An 18,077-nucleotide genomic window follows, 5' to 3' on the forward strand; every position below is an offset into this window, starting at 1 on the left:
TTTACATTATTGTGGCATTTCTCATGTTTTTTAAAATCTATATTGAACTACATATTTGTTCATGTACATGACTTTTAATGAAAAATAACCCTAGAAATGAATTACTTAGATTAAATTCCAAGTTGTTCCATCACTGCAAACACATAGTAAAACAAAAAAAAGTTATATAAAAATAAAAATAAACTCACTCATTGTAATGGTGTAGAAATTATTAAACTACAGGGTATTGATGATAATAGCTGTAAATGGTTATAAGAAAATATACACACTCTCAAAACTTATATGAATGAAAAAGAATAATGATAACTTACCTCTTTTGTCACTCTAAATGATTCCTGCCAAACGAAGAATATCATAAGATACTATATTCTTCATCTGTGTCGCATTCCGTTGCTTAGTGTTAGCTTCATTTATCATTAGCTGATTTTCGAGCTCGAGAAAGTGCGACATATAATTGTCCATGTGAAAAACAAGATAGTGGTAAAAAAAAAAACCACAACTTGAATAAGTTTTTGTCCCTGAGCTTTATTGATTGTCATTGCAAAACTAAGTTTCAAAGGAAATTGTTTTCTCTTAAACTGAAAAGGATAGCCTTCTAAATTTGATGGGCGTAAGGACATTCTTGGAATCAAAACATGTTGACCTTTATTATGTCCAACAGCAATAACACACTCGATGAGATTACGAAAAAATCGTTTACATATGAGTCTTATTCCATTACAAAAACTAGATGATGGCATAAGGTTTCTTAACAGAATAACAGGACTATTAACTTTCAGCTCAAGCTCATGAGGACTCATACCACAAGGGAAAAGTTTATTTAGAAATTCAGTAGGATATACGGCACAATATTCATCAATCATAGTGTCATAGCTTTTATATACTACCGATTCACCCGGGAATTTGCAAAACTTGAATTTATGTCATCAACATCCTCATTCATTAGTGTCAATATAGCTCTTGTAGTAAAAATATCTGAACTGAATGGAAACATATCCATTTCTGGAAATGCTACAGCTGTTAGATGTACATCATCATCTATTCCAATACAACAAGGCTGAACAATATTCGATGGCAGCTCAACAAACGCATCCTCCGTGTTTTGCAATTCACCATTTCCTAGTGCCAACAGAAAAGCTACATCTGTAGGATCATCTCTAGCCCTTAAGTTTTCAGTAAGCCTGAACTTCAGCAGTTGTGGCCACAGAGCAGAACTAACTAAACTTGCAGCAACTGCTTCTCGCTGTGATTTGCGTGGAATAATTGGAAGAACTTGTCTAAAATCCCCACCAAAAACTACTAATTTGCCTCTAAATAATACACTTGAATTGCAAATATCTCTGTGTAGCGAATGGAGGGATTCGATATTTTCCTTTTTAGCCATAGAAGCTTCATCCCAAATAATCAACATTGTTTCCCTTAAAAGTGCAGCTAGACTTCCCTACTTAGAAACATTACAAGCAAGTGAGCCCGAAGGATCTAAAGAGATTTTAAACCGTGAATGTGCAGTTCTTCCTGAAGTAATATTAGCTGCAGCAATACCCGAAGTACCTGTTGGTAAAATCTTATTCATTAATTTGATTTTTTCATATAGAGCATTATATAAAAACAATTTTCCCCATCCCACTAGGACCATCTATGAAAAAGGCACCAAGCTTTCCCTTTGTAACATGATCCATTATGACATCGAATGCAACTCGTTGAGCCTGATTTAAATTATTTTTACATTCTAAACACTCTGGTGGTAGGAGCATTCAACGCATCTTCTATATCTTTTGTAAAATGTATAGCATTACCATAATCTTCTAATAAATTATGTAACCCAAAAGCTTTCAACGAACTTCCCATTGACTCAACTGATCTTATGGTTAATTGTTTCACTCTTGCAGCATCCGTAGGATATTTGTATCGGTAATCCTTTGAAAAAAAATCATAATATTTTGACCACAAAGACAAAGGATTGCTAGGCTGATAAAAAAATAAGTATTGTAGCAAATAATTTTCGAATAACATGAGGCATCTGGATGGCACATCCTTCAGTCAAGCATAATTCAATTGCATCATCTTCTTCCACTAATCTTAACTTTAGTACTTCCTGCTGAAAAGTGGAACACATGTGTCCATTGACTGTACGTAGATCTTCAAACGACTTTGGACTCCTGACATTGTGAAGCAACAACCGCAAATAGAATCTTTCACCTTTAGAAGGTCTAACAAATGCTAACCTTCCAATTTGAATTTTTTTATTCCTTCTTTTATACCACAGTTTATCTGATGCATCCCACCAATAGTGCTCTGAAAATTCATTATATATCCATCCTTTTCTCAAAGCTAATTTACAATTCATTTTGAAGAACTCTGTTAAACAAGTTCTAGTACACTTATCATCTGAAACAATTGATGTAAGTTGTTCGTGAGGTCTCATTTGTATCATCTGGGAGTTAGGCAAGTGAACAGGAAGAGGTAAAACTGAAGGATACATTTCATATAAATCAAAACCAAAAAAGGCGCCACGCAGCCTCACAGGGTGAAACCCATCGACCTGATTGATACTGTTCGATTTCATCTTTCACGGGAACTTCATCTGTTGTTTGGACAATATTGAAAGATATCTTGTCATGGCCTTTATAAACATACTTATACAGATACTTCACTGCTTCAATAGCTGAACAAACTTCAACATTTAAGTGACAATTGAAATAAGCTAAAAGATATGGATTATATGGAATGCCCATGAGTTATCCATTTCAACACCCCGAACTTTAACAATATCACACGTAGCTCTCCTACGATACAAAAGATATCCATCACTATTACTTTTTGTTTCTTCACAATTTTGCTTTGGATAACCATACTTACAACGTCCACGTCTTTTTTTATTTTTCATACAAGGGCATTCTAGATTAAGATGACCACATGGACCATGCATCATATGCTTGATCACAATTTCTCTTAAATATCCATTTTCAGAAGATGGAATTTCAGCACAAACAAACTTATCAAATTCATCAGGAGTCTTTATTTTGAATTCTGATTTCAAAATAATGAGAAAATGAGCATGAGGTAAACCTCTTTTTTGGAATTCAATAACATAAATCATTGCAGCCACTTCTCCAAATATTTTTTTTCTTCCTAATTAAATGTTTTACATCAAGTACCTTTGCTCTAAAAGCTCTTGAAATGATATCTGGCCTATTTTGTGCTTCTTCTCCAGCAGCAAGTTCTTGTTTAATTTCAGGCCAATTTGGATTGCATGTCATTGTTATAAATAAATCAGGTTTGCCAAACCTCTGAACTAATGACATCGCATTCAGATATCACTTCTTCAAATCTCGAGGGCCACCTATAAATGTCGCAGGCAATATAACTCGTCTTCCAACATTTGCTGCACATTCTTCTCCAAAATCTATAGTATCAAGAAGTCCTTGATAAAGATTAGCCCTTATTTCTGTTGGTTCTTTCGAAAGAAATCCAAGTGTGTATTCTCTACCTTAACATACATATCAACGATATATTGTTGAAAACATCTTCCAGCTCTGAGCAGAAAATTTCCCAGACAACACTGAAGTCTATATGCATAATATTCTTGAGCCGAAATATGTTTATCTGCCTTAGATGAACCTCCATTTGCACCTACAAATCAATATTTAGGAAAAAAAAGTAATAAAAGCATGTATATGACATATATAAAATCAAAATTACTTTAAGAATAAAAGATATGAACTCATACGCCTAGCTTCATCATCTAACAACTCTTGAGTAGTATGTATACTACAAGAAGAAACTGGATCTGTCTAGGACTATAACTGTTGTATTCCACCCATAGACATCTTCTTTAGACCTTGATTCCACCCACAATCACCATATGGAAATAGCAAAGGATACTGTAAAGGATTATAGCAACCATAATAGTGTTTAATCATATGAGAAGAATCATTTACACCAGTGACCAATATGTGTGGACTTTAAGACTCACTGGAAGAAGTATTGTCTTGCCAAATGACAGCAACCTCATCCGTAGTTGGAGCATTATAAACACGTTGATCTGGAACTGTAGTCTTATTCAGCATAATTTGTGTTGAATCACTAATCGAAACTCCCCTCAAAGTTTGAAAGAATCTAGCATACGGATTTAGATTTGTAATATCCATCAACATAGCCAAAATATTATCTCTTAATGTAGTAAAACACTTTAGACGATTAGCTAATTCTTGCTGTCCATCATAAAAGTACAATTACATATATTGTGGCCCTTTTTCTCCAAGAACTAAACTGGGAATATGATGATAAATCTGTCCATGTAACTTAAAAACATAGATTCCATTCTTTGTTTCAGCTTTATGATCACCACCCAATAAAGTGAAAGCGAACAAATTATTATACAATCGCACATACTTCCTGAAATGTTTTGCTTCTTCATCTGTAGAAGTTAATAGCCACACATGATGTGGAGGGTACTAATTAACAGCAATCCTGATTTCTCCATCATCACAACAGAAGTGAAGTGATTCAAAAGAAAATTTCTTGGCCATACACTTATGACAGTAGGTAGGTGTAAGAAGCAAATAAGACTTAGTAGGAATTTTTCTTCCAATCAGAGCATCACATCCCTCTGTGAAGAATATGAACAATGGTCATTACAAAGTATTTCTAATACAAATATATTTTATTGTAAAAATGTAATACCAAAAAAGAAAACTCTAAAATTACTTGTCACTTAGACTCTGCTGATTTCCCTTTCCTGAAAATTTCCATTAGCTTGACCCTGTAACCATTTAAATAGGATTTGAAACACATATTTAGTCAAATTTTTACTATAAAAACAAATATCAACAATATACCATAAAGTCTCAATAAACCTTTGAATCTGATCACTACATTCACCCTCCACACTTGTACGACGTTTATTTTTGTAACCCTTTGCTGACGAAGCTGCTTACAATAATAAACATCAAAATCAAAACATAGAATCTTCAAATCAGCTGTATATAAAAAATGCAACACCAAGAATAATTCACTAAAATTACTTGTCACTTGAATTGCAGGTAACACAAAAACCTGAACAATAATTCTTTCACCAGTTACTGCATCTAGAACCCCTGTGAAAAATGTGATCAATGAAAATTTAAATTCTAATTTGTTGGCATTAATACTTTTTATTATTTTAAAAAACATGTAGAAATTCTCTAAAAAGACGCTTAAATTACTTGACACTTCAATCGTGCTGCCTTTTTCTTTTCCAAAATTTTCATTAAGCTGCTCCTGTAACCTTTAAAAAAATTACAATAACACATATTGAGTTTCAGTTTAAGAACGAAAATTAATAACAATAACACAACAAAGTTTAATAAAATTTTCTCTAATACCAAAGTATTCAACCTCTAAGTACCTTTGCATTTGGTCTGTACATCTTCTCTCCAAATCTAAAAGCTGGCTATTAGTGTTTCTCCTTGTTGATGAAGGTTGTAATACCCCGTATTTTGATACGTATTTTCTAATTAATTAATTAAGAATTATTTTATTAAAATGGCATTTTAGTAAATTTATTATTTGGAGCCAAAATAATATTGAAGTTTTGGCGCCAAAAGAATTTTGAAAACTAATCATTATTTTAGATAAGATTTATTATCCATTTATCCTATTTAAAAACCGGATTATTTATATATTTCGGATATTTTATCTAAGGCAAAAACTATATTTTATTAATTAATTAATATTTCTGAAAATTCCCATTAATTAGCTAAGAATTTTGGATTTCCTATGTGTAGGAAATCTGATTTTTATTAGTTATTTTGTTGGTGAATAATTGGTATGTATTTAGTTAATTAATTATTCTATATTATTTATACAATTATTTTATTCCTTAAAAACCGAGCAAAATCTTCCTAAATATATTTATAGGAGTCCAAAATTTTGAGCTATTTTAAGCTCAATATTTTTAGCCCTTTTGAATTATTTTAAGAGAATTTAATTGGTAAAATTATATTTTTAATTATCTCCCAAAATCTCTTATTTTCCTTAATTCTAATTCTCCATATTTTTAATATATAATCATCATATTTTCTTGCCATTCATTCTTCTTAAATATTCCCCAAGTAATTCTAATTTCCTTATTGTAGGGAATAATTTCAAGCCTTTAAAATCCCACTAGCTTGAACCCCACTGTGATCATACACTAAAGTACGGTGGCGTCCAAAAAGGAAGAAGATAGAGCAAAAGAGTCGCCAACAAGTTTTTTAAGGAACTTGTAAACCGTTCACGAGGTGAAGGTTACATCCCTTAACGATCCAAGAGATCGTCAACTCCATAAGGTCATGAACCAAATAAGGGTTCGGGGATGATGGTACAAATCCAACCTAAAAGAGATTGAACCTGCCCTAATAATAGGCCTCTACTTTATTCTGCTCGTATTCATGTGCGCTTTTTAATTAACATGCAATCAATAGGATTAACCCTAAACCTGTTTATCGATGTTGGTTGAATTTAATGCACAAATAAACTATTATTGGCGATCACTTGAATTATAATCACATTAACCCTAAACAAGATTATTAATTATCTTATTAAGCGTGATTACAAGTACCAATTCCTTTTAAATATGCATAAAAAGGTGTGATCAAGCAATAAACAATAAGCATCAAGCAACATAATAATAATGAATATCATGAATAATAATTAAAATAATAAATATCATCATCTTAAAAATAATAATCATAAATTATAACAATTATAATCATAATCATGTTCATGTTAATATTAAAGCATAATAAAAATAGCAAGATCCTAGGCATGATACTAACAAGATTAATAACAAGCCCTAGCATGTCACTAAGCAATAAAAATCAAATTTTTAACCCTAACATGATACTAACAATCATAAATATTAGGAAGAGAATAGGAAGCATCATAACAATCATATTTAATATTAAAAATACCCTAGACATGATACTAGGAATATCATAATAACAATGTAAACATGATTTCTACATCATAATATCAATCAATAAAGTACTTACTTTGATGCCTCGTACCTCTTTCTAATAACAAAATACACACGTTAGTAACTTCAAGGAAAATAATAATCAACAATTAAATTAAATAATTGAAAGAGAGATTTGGAACCAAACCCTCAGAAATTAAAACCTTTCACGTCTAGGGCGAAGGCAACTTCGAATATGGCTAGGTGTTTCTAGATCTTGCGAATGCGGAATTTTGTATGTAAACACAAAGTTTAGAAGAAGAAAGAAAGAGATGAAAGATTAAAGAATGCTAATTAAAAACTGATTGTAGATGAGAACTCGTGAATGAGGAAAATTGGTGAGAATTGGTGAATGATTAAGAGAGAACTAGAGAATTAAGGATTGCGAATGAAAACTGAATTTTTAATACGATATTTATAGAGAAAATCAGCCAAAAAAGATAAATTAACAAAACAGAGTCTGACGCTCAGGAAACAGAGCTGGCGCCAACCCTGGTTAGCTGGCGCCAGGCGCCAGCACTAGCGCAAGGCGCCGATGGCTAGCGCCAGGCGCCAGGCCTGGTTCCAGACGCCAAGGCCTGGGGTCAGACGCCAAGCTTGATTTTAACGCGTTTTCGAAAATCCGATAAGTTTACCGTACTGGAGGATAAAATAATATAATTTCTTCGAAAATGCTATTTGATTTTGATTAAAACTCTAAAAAGTCAACAAAAGTCAATTTATCAATGCTAATTGAATTAGGAATGAAAAGAACCTTCTAGAAGAATCTAGAAGACTAAAACCATTCCTAATTGCATTAGGAATGATAAATCATATTAGGCCCTCCCCTAGATCATTGGGCCGTATATAAAGCTCAAAACGGGCCCAGTTTAGTAAATTGGCCATAACTTCCTCAATATTCATCGAAATTGGGCTTATAATATATCGTTGGAAAGGTCTTTGCAAGCCCTATCCAACTACACTACTATTGGACCCATATCATGGACCAACCAAACTAGATTGGCTATTTTCTTAAAATAAAGTTTTCAAAAACAGAGAGAAGAGAAAAGAAAATAAAACTCTCCGCAACACTAGACCTTCCACACTTTCGCTTCATTCGATTATGATTCGACGCGAAAGGCACTCATCACTGGGTTTGGTTTTGGGGAGACACAAATGGGTGTCTACAGAAGCCCCCACTTTGACTGAGTTTGGAGAAACGCAAGTTTCGAAAACAAAAGTCAAAGTATCGATAGGGACGGAGAATGATTCAGAACGTTCTGCGATCCTAAATCAATCTTGTAACGCCGATACCTGCAAAACTAGCATTAGTTAAACAGATAAAAGAGTTAAGAAACGCGTATCTTGCACCGTCGAGCACACGTCTCTAAAAGTAACCGATTGTTTTGATGACCTCCTACAAGCTAGAGAATGCCATCCCGCTTGAAAACCGCTACGCCTGTAACTGCTTCCAAATTAGAAGATTGCTTCGCCTGAAACTATCCTCCCTGCAATGATAATATTCCACATCCTAGGGAATACCATCGAAGATTATTTCTCTCGAAACAATCCTCATCCGCATTGATAATATTCCTTATCCTACGGAATACCATCGAAAATTATATCCTTCTCGCATTATTTTCTGGACTAACATTTTGCCATTTACATGAGTGCCACAGATTCCTTCGTGAACTATTCTCATTACTCTTTGTGCATCCTTCTTTCCTACACATAGGAGAGCTCGACCTTTAGGTACCCTTTTATGTAGCTCGTTGTCTATGAGTACATATTGAGAAGCCAAAAGTCTCAACGCTCGCTTTGCTCTTTTGTCAGCATGAGGAGGGTATTCTCCATTGGTGACATATTTGAGTATGTCCGTGTACCACGGTTCTTCTTCTTCTTCTTCTTCTTCTTCTTGGACTAAGTCGTCGTCTTCTATAGCCTGGATGTATGCTAGTTTGTGCCTTTTTTCGATAGCTAGAGGCATTTGCTCGATCTCCGTGGGAATCCTAACCATTGAGGCTAATCTTGCCAAGGCATCAGCAAATTGGTTTTCTTCTCTAGGTAGATATGTGTATTATACCTTCTCTAACTGATCGGTAAGAGTTTCCAGATAGGTTTGGTAAGGGGCTAGGCTTTCGCTCCTTACTTTCCAGCTTTTAGATATCTGATTGATGATCAAAGAAGAGTCTCCGAATATCCTTAACTTCTTTACTCCCAATGCCAAAGCTGTTTCACGGCCTACCACGCATGCTTCATATTCAGCAGCGTTGTTGGTAACGTCGAAATCAAGCTTTATGGAGATTGGAACGTGCTCTTCCTTAGGTGATACTAGTAGCACTCCGACGCCACATCCCTTTTGGTTTGAGGCTCCATCGAAATACAAGGTCCAAGTATCATCTTCAGTGACCATTAGGTCTTCATCTGGAAATTCATTGTCTTGTATTGGCGTCGAGTCTTCTATTTGAAAATCTGATAGAAAGTCTGACACCACGGATCCTTTAATAGCTTTTTGTGGCATAAACCGTACATCAAACTGGGCTAGATTGACTATCCATCTTGATATGCGTCCATTGAGCGTAGATTTCTCGAATAGATACTTGAGTGGATCTAATCGGGAGACCACGAAAACGGTATGCACCAACATGTAATGTCTTAACTTAGTTGTGGCCCACACTAAGGCGAGGCACAATTTCTCGAGCGGTGTATAGCGTGTTTCGTATTCGAGCATCTTTTTACTTAGGTAGTAGATTGCGTTCTCTTTTCCTTCTACTTCTTGTTCTAGCATGGCTCCCATTGTCTCTTTGGTAACCGTCAAATATAACCTAAGAGGTATTCTGGGAAGTGCTGGCGCTAATACGGGAGGATTTGCGAGATAGGATTTGATCTTTTCAAAGGATTTTTCACACTCGTCATCCCATATTACTGGTATATTCTTCTTGAGCTTCTTGAAGATTGGTTCACATATCGTCGTCAGTTTTGATATGAACCTACTTATGTATTGCAACCGGCCAATAAATCCTCGAATCTGTTTCTCAGTTTTGGGCGGTGGCATTGACATGATTGCTTTAATCTTTGTTGGATCTACCTCTATTCCTCTAGAACTTATGACGTATCCCAAGAGCTTGCCTGAGGTGACTCCAAAAGCACATTTTGATGGATTCAACCTCATGTTATACTTTCTTAGCCTTTCGAAAAATTTCCTTAAGGCTACTTGATGGCCTGGACGGTCTTTTGATTTTACAATCATGTCGTCGACATATACCTCGACTTCTTTGTGCATCATGTCATGGAGTAAGGCAGTTGCTGCACGTTGGTAAGTAGCACCCACGTTTTTCAACCCGAATGGAATTACCGTGTAGCAGTAAGTGCCCCATGGTGTTATAAAGGTTGTCTTCTCCATGTCTTCTTCTGCCATGAGAGTCTGGTTCTACCCTGCATATCCATCCATGAACGAGAGAAGCGCGTGATTTGTCGTGTTGTCTACCAGAATATCGATGTGTGGCAAAGGGAAGTCATCCTTTGGACTTGCCTTATTTAGATCTCGATAGTCGACACACATCCTTACCCTTCCGTCTTTCTTTGGTACTGGGACGATGTTGGCGACCCATTCGGGGTATTTGGATACCTTGATGAAACCTGCAGTTATTTGTTTTTGAACTTCTTCTTTTATTTTAAGTGCTACGTTGGGTTTCATTCGACGCAACTTTTGTTTTACAGGTTTCATTCCTGGAATTAGTGGTATAGTGTGTTGAGCTATCTCTCTATTAATGCCTGGCATATCTTCATATGACCAAGCAAATACATCGATAAATTCTTTAAGTAAGTTAATTAAATCGGTTCTTTCTTGTTTATTCAATGTTAGTCCAATTTTAACTTCTTTTTTATGAGTTGAATCATTCGAGATGTCAACTGTTTCAGTTTCTTCAATTACCGGTATTTTCTTTTCGAGTGTTTCCATTGATTTAATAATTTCTTTGTCTTTTTCATCGTTAGCTAAGCAATGCTCGTCATCTTGGGTTAGGGAGGAACACAAAGAAGGAAAATGAGAAATATTATTATACTCTGAGATCATTACATCAAAGAGTGATATGTCCTCAGGGACTGGATCACTAACTATCCTAGGAGAAGAAATAGGAGGGGGAGGTGCTACTACTAAAGACTTAGAAGACTCTAAAGGGAGAGACTCCGACTCAGACTCTGACTCAGACGACTCCTCAAACATCGGTCCCTGTCCTGTCGTGATTGATATCTTCCTTCCGCTTGGAGTAGTCACTTTGATAGTCTTGCACCGCCCTTGTAGTGATCCTTCAGCTGGAGTAATTAGCTTCGAGTTGTCGAAGCTTTCACTTTGTAGGACTGTTTGAATGAGCGAGGAGTTATCTTCTTCACAAGTTGGCTCATTCTTTTCTCGCCCAAACAGTAATCCTATGACGTTAAAGTCAAAGCATGGGGGTGTTTTCTCCTTGTGGACGGGAGTTGGGATTTCATCAGTGAAGTAGCAATCCAAGAAAATCTCGAATCCTGGTTGTCGTATGCCGTTTACAACAAATGGCTCGGGAAATTCATGGCATGGATAGTCCTCTCCTTCTTTTACGAACTGACCATTAAGTGTAAGAGGATACTGATCCATTGGAATTGCTTTCTTTTGAATGCGAGCGTCCCTACGTGCTTTCGACTTTTCCTGGGCTCGCTTGAGATCTTTCCGAGTCGGTTCGAAACCAAGTCCGAAAGTATCTAACTTAGGGAGGCCAGGTGACTCCAGCGATTTTGCTATCCCTTTCTTCTTTCCTAGGGTCATCCCGGGGATGTGTCCTTGTTTCTTCAGCATGGTGTTGACAATCATGTTGGAATGGGGGTCATGGCAAAGAGATGTCCTTTCATCCTCCTGGATTAAGGAGACTTTTTCGTTAAAGCCCCATAGGTCTTCGTCATCTTCGTCGTGCTCCACATTAATGATTGGATTTTATATGGATTTAATTCTCATTGGCGAAGCATCGATAGTGATTGGAATTCCTCCAACTATGGCTTTTACTTGTTGGTGGAGAGATGAAGGGACGACCTTTAGATCATGAAGCCAAGGGCGTCCCAGCAACAAGTTGAATGAGGCTTTGATATCCACTACTTGGAAAGTAGTAGCATGCTCTATTGCTCCTGCCGTTACATTTAGGGTTATTTTGCCAAGAGTTTGACGGCAAGTATTATCGTAGGCTCTTATTCCTTGTGTGGACGGAGTTAAATCTTCGTCCCTTATGCCGAGCATCCTCGCAGTTCTAAGTGGACAGACATTGATAGCCGATCCATTGTCTACAAGAGTCATGGGAACATTCATCCTTTTGCAGACTACCGTGAGATTTAATGCCTTGTAATGTTTGTCACCTTCTGGGGGGTAATCTTTGTCAGAAAAGGTGATCAAATTAATCGGACTAGGAAGGTCACTTGTGAGGAAGTTGGCTAGTCCCTCAGGAGTAGTGTCAGAATCTATCCCGATTTTGTCCAAGGCATTCATTATAGCCAACCTATGCTCTCGAGATGTTGCCAGAAGTTTCCACACATTCATCTAAACTTTTGTCTTCTTAAACTGTTTAACAATGTCATTGTCTTCGATGATAGGTATAGGAACTTGTTGTACGGTGGGCATAGGTTGTGTTGAAACGGGAGGTTGCATTCTCCCGGATCTTGTGAGGACATCTATTGATGAATCTTCTTCAGCCCAAATGTCATTTGTGGCGTATGACACAGAAGGTGAAGGTCCTACTATGTCCTTTAGATAGACATCTTCTTCATCACTGTCCCAAACTCCATTAACGGTTATATCCTCTTCTTGTTGAACTTGGACTAGTTTCTTTTCATCAATCATTTTCTGTACCAAATCCTTGAACTTGAAACAGTTTTCTATAGTGTGACCCCCTGATTGATGATATCGGCAATAATATCTATATGTCCTTTTTAATGACTTGAATGGTCTCGGTTCGAGAGGTTTGACCTCGCCACTCTCGGAGAGCATTTCGAACATTTGCGCATATGGGATCCCAATTGGAGTGTAGATTCTATTGCTCTTCTTGGGTTTTTCAGTGACTTGTAAGGGAAAGTATTTTGCCTCATAAGTCGTTCTCACTGGTGTGAATTCTCTTTTAGGTTCTTCTTTTGGAAGTGGAAGTTCATCATATTTCTTATGGAGTTCGTTCATAACTTTGAGAGCTTCACGTAGTAGTTGTGATGCCTCCTTCATAGACAATGTGAGCAATTGTATGTCTTCCTTATTTGCCGGTTCTGGAAGGTTGTCTTTGACATCGAAAAAGATCTCCTCTTCTTTTTCTATGGCATTGATTTCTTCAACAGGTCTAATGAGAGATGAGGGGTCAACCTCGTTTTCTTCATCGGAGATAGCCAGGGTATGAGCTAGAGGTGCATTGTCGATGCTTGGCTTCTTACTGGCAGGGGGCAACGGTAGTTTGTTATTATCGATTAGGTCTTGGATAGCTTCCTTAAGCTTCCAACAGCTTTCAGTGGAATGGCCCCTACCTTGGTGATACTTGCAGTGTGCATTAGAGTTCCAGTTAACCGACCTCTTCTCAACTGGTGGGTCCCCAAATGGTCCAATGGGAGTTATAAGACCTTTTGCATTTAATCGATCAAATGCAGTGTCATAACTCATGCCAATAGGAGTGAAGTTCCTCCTAAATGGTTTCTTCTGTCCTTGGTTGTTCATGGCAAGAACTTCTCCTAAATTAAAGGTGCTAAAATTATTTGAGTGAGCGGTTTTGGAAGAAGAAGGATTGTCGTTCTTCTTTCCTTTCCAGCCACTATTGGAGTTATTGTTGGCATCTTTTGACTTAGCCAAGTCATCTTCAATATTGATCCCAATGTCATAAACAGCCTTAAAGGTATGGAGATTATTTTGATATTTAAGATGCTTGGAATATTTTTCTTGGAGATTCTTGATAAATAGTCTCACAGACTCTTTTTCACTTGGCACCTCAATCATCTTAGCTGAGGTTTCTCTCCACTTGTTAAAGAAAGAGGTGAAGCCTTCATTCTCTTTCTGTTTGAGGATTACAAGTTCTCTATGGTCAGTCTCGACTTAAATGTTGCACTTGTACCTATCAACGAAAGCGTTTACTATAGACTCCTAGTTAGAGGTCTTTTCTTTCTCGAGAGAAAAGAACCATTGTTGGCAAACGGTCTCGAGAGATAGTGAGAAAAGAGAAGGGAAGACTTTCTTATCGATACCCTTGATACTCATTATTGTTTCAAATGCTCTAAAATGGAAGTAAGGATTGTCAATTGCTCTAAATTTTGGGATGTTGTTGGCGTTGAACTTCTGCGGAAGAAGATCTTTGTCCACCGAGACCCCTTGTGATGTAAGCTCTTGAAACTTGTAGTCACTGGACAACTTGCTTAGGCTCTCTTGCATGAGGTCCATTTGTTGTTGCTTCACGATATCATCGATCCTAAGTGCGATAAGCTTCAGTGTCTCAGTCACAGTAGCCAGTTGGTTCTTAAGATCATTGACTTATTCTTGAGTTGCCATTATAACCCTAGCTTTCCTCTTGCAAGCTATAGGTTTGTCGAAAAGTTGGACTTGTACGAATAGGTTAACTTTGATTAATCGTCCTTCCTTTCTTGACCACGCGCTGTAAATTAAACCATTTTGCGTTTTAATTACTTGACTCGAATCAAATTGACTTTATGGTTTATTTTAAGGGAAAAAAGAAAAAAGGAAAAAGGGGTGTATATTTTTGGCAAAAATAATGTACATATTTTTAGGGAACTAAGTATTATTATTTTTATATTGGAGGATTAATATCCGACTTACCCCCCTAAAAAAAATAACGGAAAAACGCGCACACAAGACTCTCTTAATCATGGTCAAAGTATGTGTATTGGTGTATGCGTTGAGTGTAAGTGACATACTTGGACTCTTGTGTAAGACCATGGGACTTAGTGCCTAAACTTGATAATTGATTCAATTAAACATTATTGACGGCAAAATTAACCGAATTGAACAGAAAACTGATTAATTAGACCCTAGGTGATTACTCGACAAATAATCCGAACTGTCGGCCAGGCGACAGGACTGGCGTCACACTGTGGAGCTTGGCGCCAGACAACATAGCTTTCATCAGGTGCTACACACCATAGTGTGGCGCTACAGCTCAGACCTTGGCGCCACTAGTGGAGCTTTGATCTGGGACTGTTTTCGGTGTTATTAGTCAACTGGGGTATGCCTAAAGTCGTACTAGGTCAATTCTGATTAAAATATTAGACTTTATTGACTCAAATTAATTAATTAATTAATTAGGCAAAGTTCTTTAAGTCATTAATTTATTTAGTCTCAACACAAGTCAACAAACGGTTAAGAGAAACATAGAATATATATGCACAACAAATAATGCACAATTAGTCAAGTAGGCACAATATGATGCAATGCGTTCGCAACCTAACCATGGCTCTAGTTCTCTAAAGTTCGGGATATGGTTTAGTCAAAGAGGGTCCATGGTTAATTGTCCGGATGCATCGCGCGGAAGCCTAACCGTGAAGGGTTGGCGCGAGTTGATGGGACACCGCGAGTTTTAGAAAAAACTCGCTTCCATGGTTTGGTGAATTCAACATCTCGGATGTACCCTTTGTTGCACGGAGCGTTCAATCGGGTAGATGGAGCATGAATTCCCAGAGGGTTATGTCCATATGTAGAACACATATGGGTTTTAGAAAAGTGAGAAAAAATTCAATCAGGAAGTAGGATTGAGCAAACAATACGAAAAACCGGTCAAAATTAGAACGCATATTTCTGGCTCGGTATTGGGGGAAATTGGCGCCAGCAATCAGAGACCGGCGCCAGCTTTTAACTGTAGCGCCTGGCGCCAATGCTGGCGTTTGGCGCTACGGCTAAAAGTCTGGCGCCAAGCTCTGGCCCCTGACGCTACTTCCCACATGCCTCAGCAGCTTTCTGTGCTCGATAAGATTTTCCAGTTTCGCGCGGTATTATTTCAGTCCTAGTTGTGAAAGACATTCCTGAAATTTCCTACGTGTAAAATCCTATGTTTTTAAATCATTACGGATGGTCTTTCCAATGAGAGCTTTTTTATGCATATGACAATAATGTTAATCAAAATTATGCACATGAAATACTTAGAACTTTTCGAGTCTCATCCACTCATTCTAAATCATTGCCGAAACAAATTCAGGAATTAAAATAGAAATCCTTCCCAGTGGAGTCGCCAAAAAACTGTAGGGAATAATTTCAAGCCTTTAAAATCCCACTAGCTTGAACCCCACTGTGATCATACACTAAAGTACGGTGGCGTCCAAAAGGGAAGAAGATAGAGCAAAAGAGTCGCCAACAAGTTTTTTAAGGAACTTGTAAACCGTTCACGAGGTAAAGGTTACACCCCTTAACGATCCAAGAGATCGTCAACTCCATAAGGTCATGAACCAAATAAGGGTTCGGGGATGATGGTACAAATCCAACCTAAAAGAGATTGAACCTGCCCTAATAATAGGCCTCTACTTTATTCTGCTCGTATTCATGTGCGCTTTTTAATTAACATGCAATCAATAGGATTAACCCTAAACCTGTTTATCTATGTTGGTTGAATTTAATGCACAAATAAACTATTATTGGCGATCACTTGAATTATAATCACATTAACCCTAAACAAGATTATTAATTATCTTATTAAGCGTGATTACAAGTACCAATTCCCTTTAAATATGCATAAAAAGGTGTGATCAAGCAATAAACAATAAACATCAAGCAACATAATAATAATGAATATCATGAATAATAATTATAATAATAAATATCATCATCTTAAAAATAATAATCATAAATTATAACAATTATAATCATAATCATGTTCATGTTAATATTAAAGCATAATAAAAATAGCAAGATCCTAGGCATGATACTAACAAGATTAATAACAAGCCCTAGCATGTCACTAAGCAATAAAAATCAAATCTTTAACCCTAACATGATACTAACAATCATAAATATTAGGAAGAGAATAGGAAGCATCATAACAATCATATTTAATATTAAAAATACCCTAGACATGATACTAGGAATATCATAATAACAATGTAAACATGATTTCTACATCATAATATCAATCAATAAAGTACTTACTTTGATGCCTCGTACCTCTTTCTAATAACAAAATACACACGTTAGTAACTTCAAGGAAAATAATAATCAACAATTAAATTAAATAATTGAAAGAGAGATTTGGAACCAAACCCTCAGAAATTAAAACCTTTCACGTCTAGGGCGAAGGCAACTTCGAATATGGCTAGGTGTTTCTAGATCTTGCGAATGCGGAATTTTATATGTAAACACAAAGTTTAGAAGAAGAAAGAAAGAGATGAAAGATTAAAGAATGCTAATTAAAAACTGATTGTAGATGAGAACTCGTGAATGAGGAGAATTGGTGAGAATTGGTGAATGATTAAGAGAGAACTAGAGAATTAATGATTGCGAATGAAAACTGAATTTTTAATACGATATTTAAAGAGAAAATCAGCCAAAAAAGATAAATTAACAAAACAGAGTCTGACGCTCAGGAAACAGAGTTGGCGCCAACCCTGGCTAGCTGGCGCCAGGCACCAGCACTAGCGCAAGGCGCCAATGGCTAGCGCCAGGCGCCAGGCTTGGTTCCAGACGCCAAGGCCCGGGGTCAGACGCCAAGCTTGATTTTAACGCGTTTTCGAAAATCCGATAAGTTTACCGTACTGGAGGATAAAATAATATAATTTCTTCGAAAATGCTATTTGATATTGATTAAAACTTTGAAAAGTCAACAAAAGTCAATTTATCAATGCTAATTGAATTAGGAATGAAAAGAACCTTCTAGAAGAATCTAGAAGACTAAAACCATTCCTAATTGCATTAGGAATGATAAATCATATTAGGCCCTCCCCTACATCATTGGGCCGCATATAAAGCTCAAACCGGGCCCAGTTTAGTAAATTGGCCATAACTTCCTCAATATTCATCGGAATTGGGCTTATAATATATCGTTGGAAAGGTCTTTGACAGCCCTATCCAACTACACTACTATTGGACCCATATCATGGACCAACCAAACTGGATTGGCTGTTTTCTTAAAATAAA

The 18,077-nt window shown here is 36.6% G+C and overlaps 1 protein-coding gene across 1 annotated transcript; it reads right to left on the reverse strand.

Annotated features, from left to right (window-relative positions):
* Window positions 1-883: 883 nt before the first annotated feature.
* LOC145627918 (uncharacterized) lies at window positions 884-1,411 on the reverse strand. Its single transcript, XM_081680259.1, has one exon. It carries the CDS (start codon window positions 1,409-1,411, stop codon window positions 884-886), a length of 528 nt encoding a protein of 175 aa, XP_081536385.1.
* Window positions 1,412-18,077: the final 16,666 nt, after the last annotated feature.

The sequence above is a fragment of the Chenopodium album genome, chromosome 4, assembly GCF_948465745.1.
Source record: "Chenopodium album chromosome 4, dcCheAlbu1.1, whole genome shotgun sequence".
NCBI lineage: Eukaryota > Viridiplantae > Streptophyta > Magnoliopsida > Caryophyllales > Amaranthaceae > Chenopodium > Chenopodium album.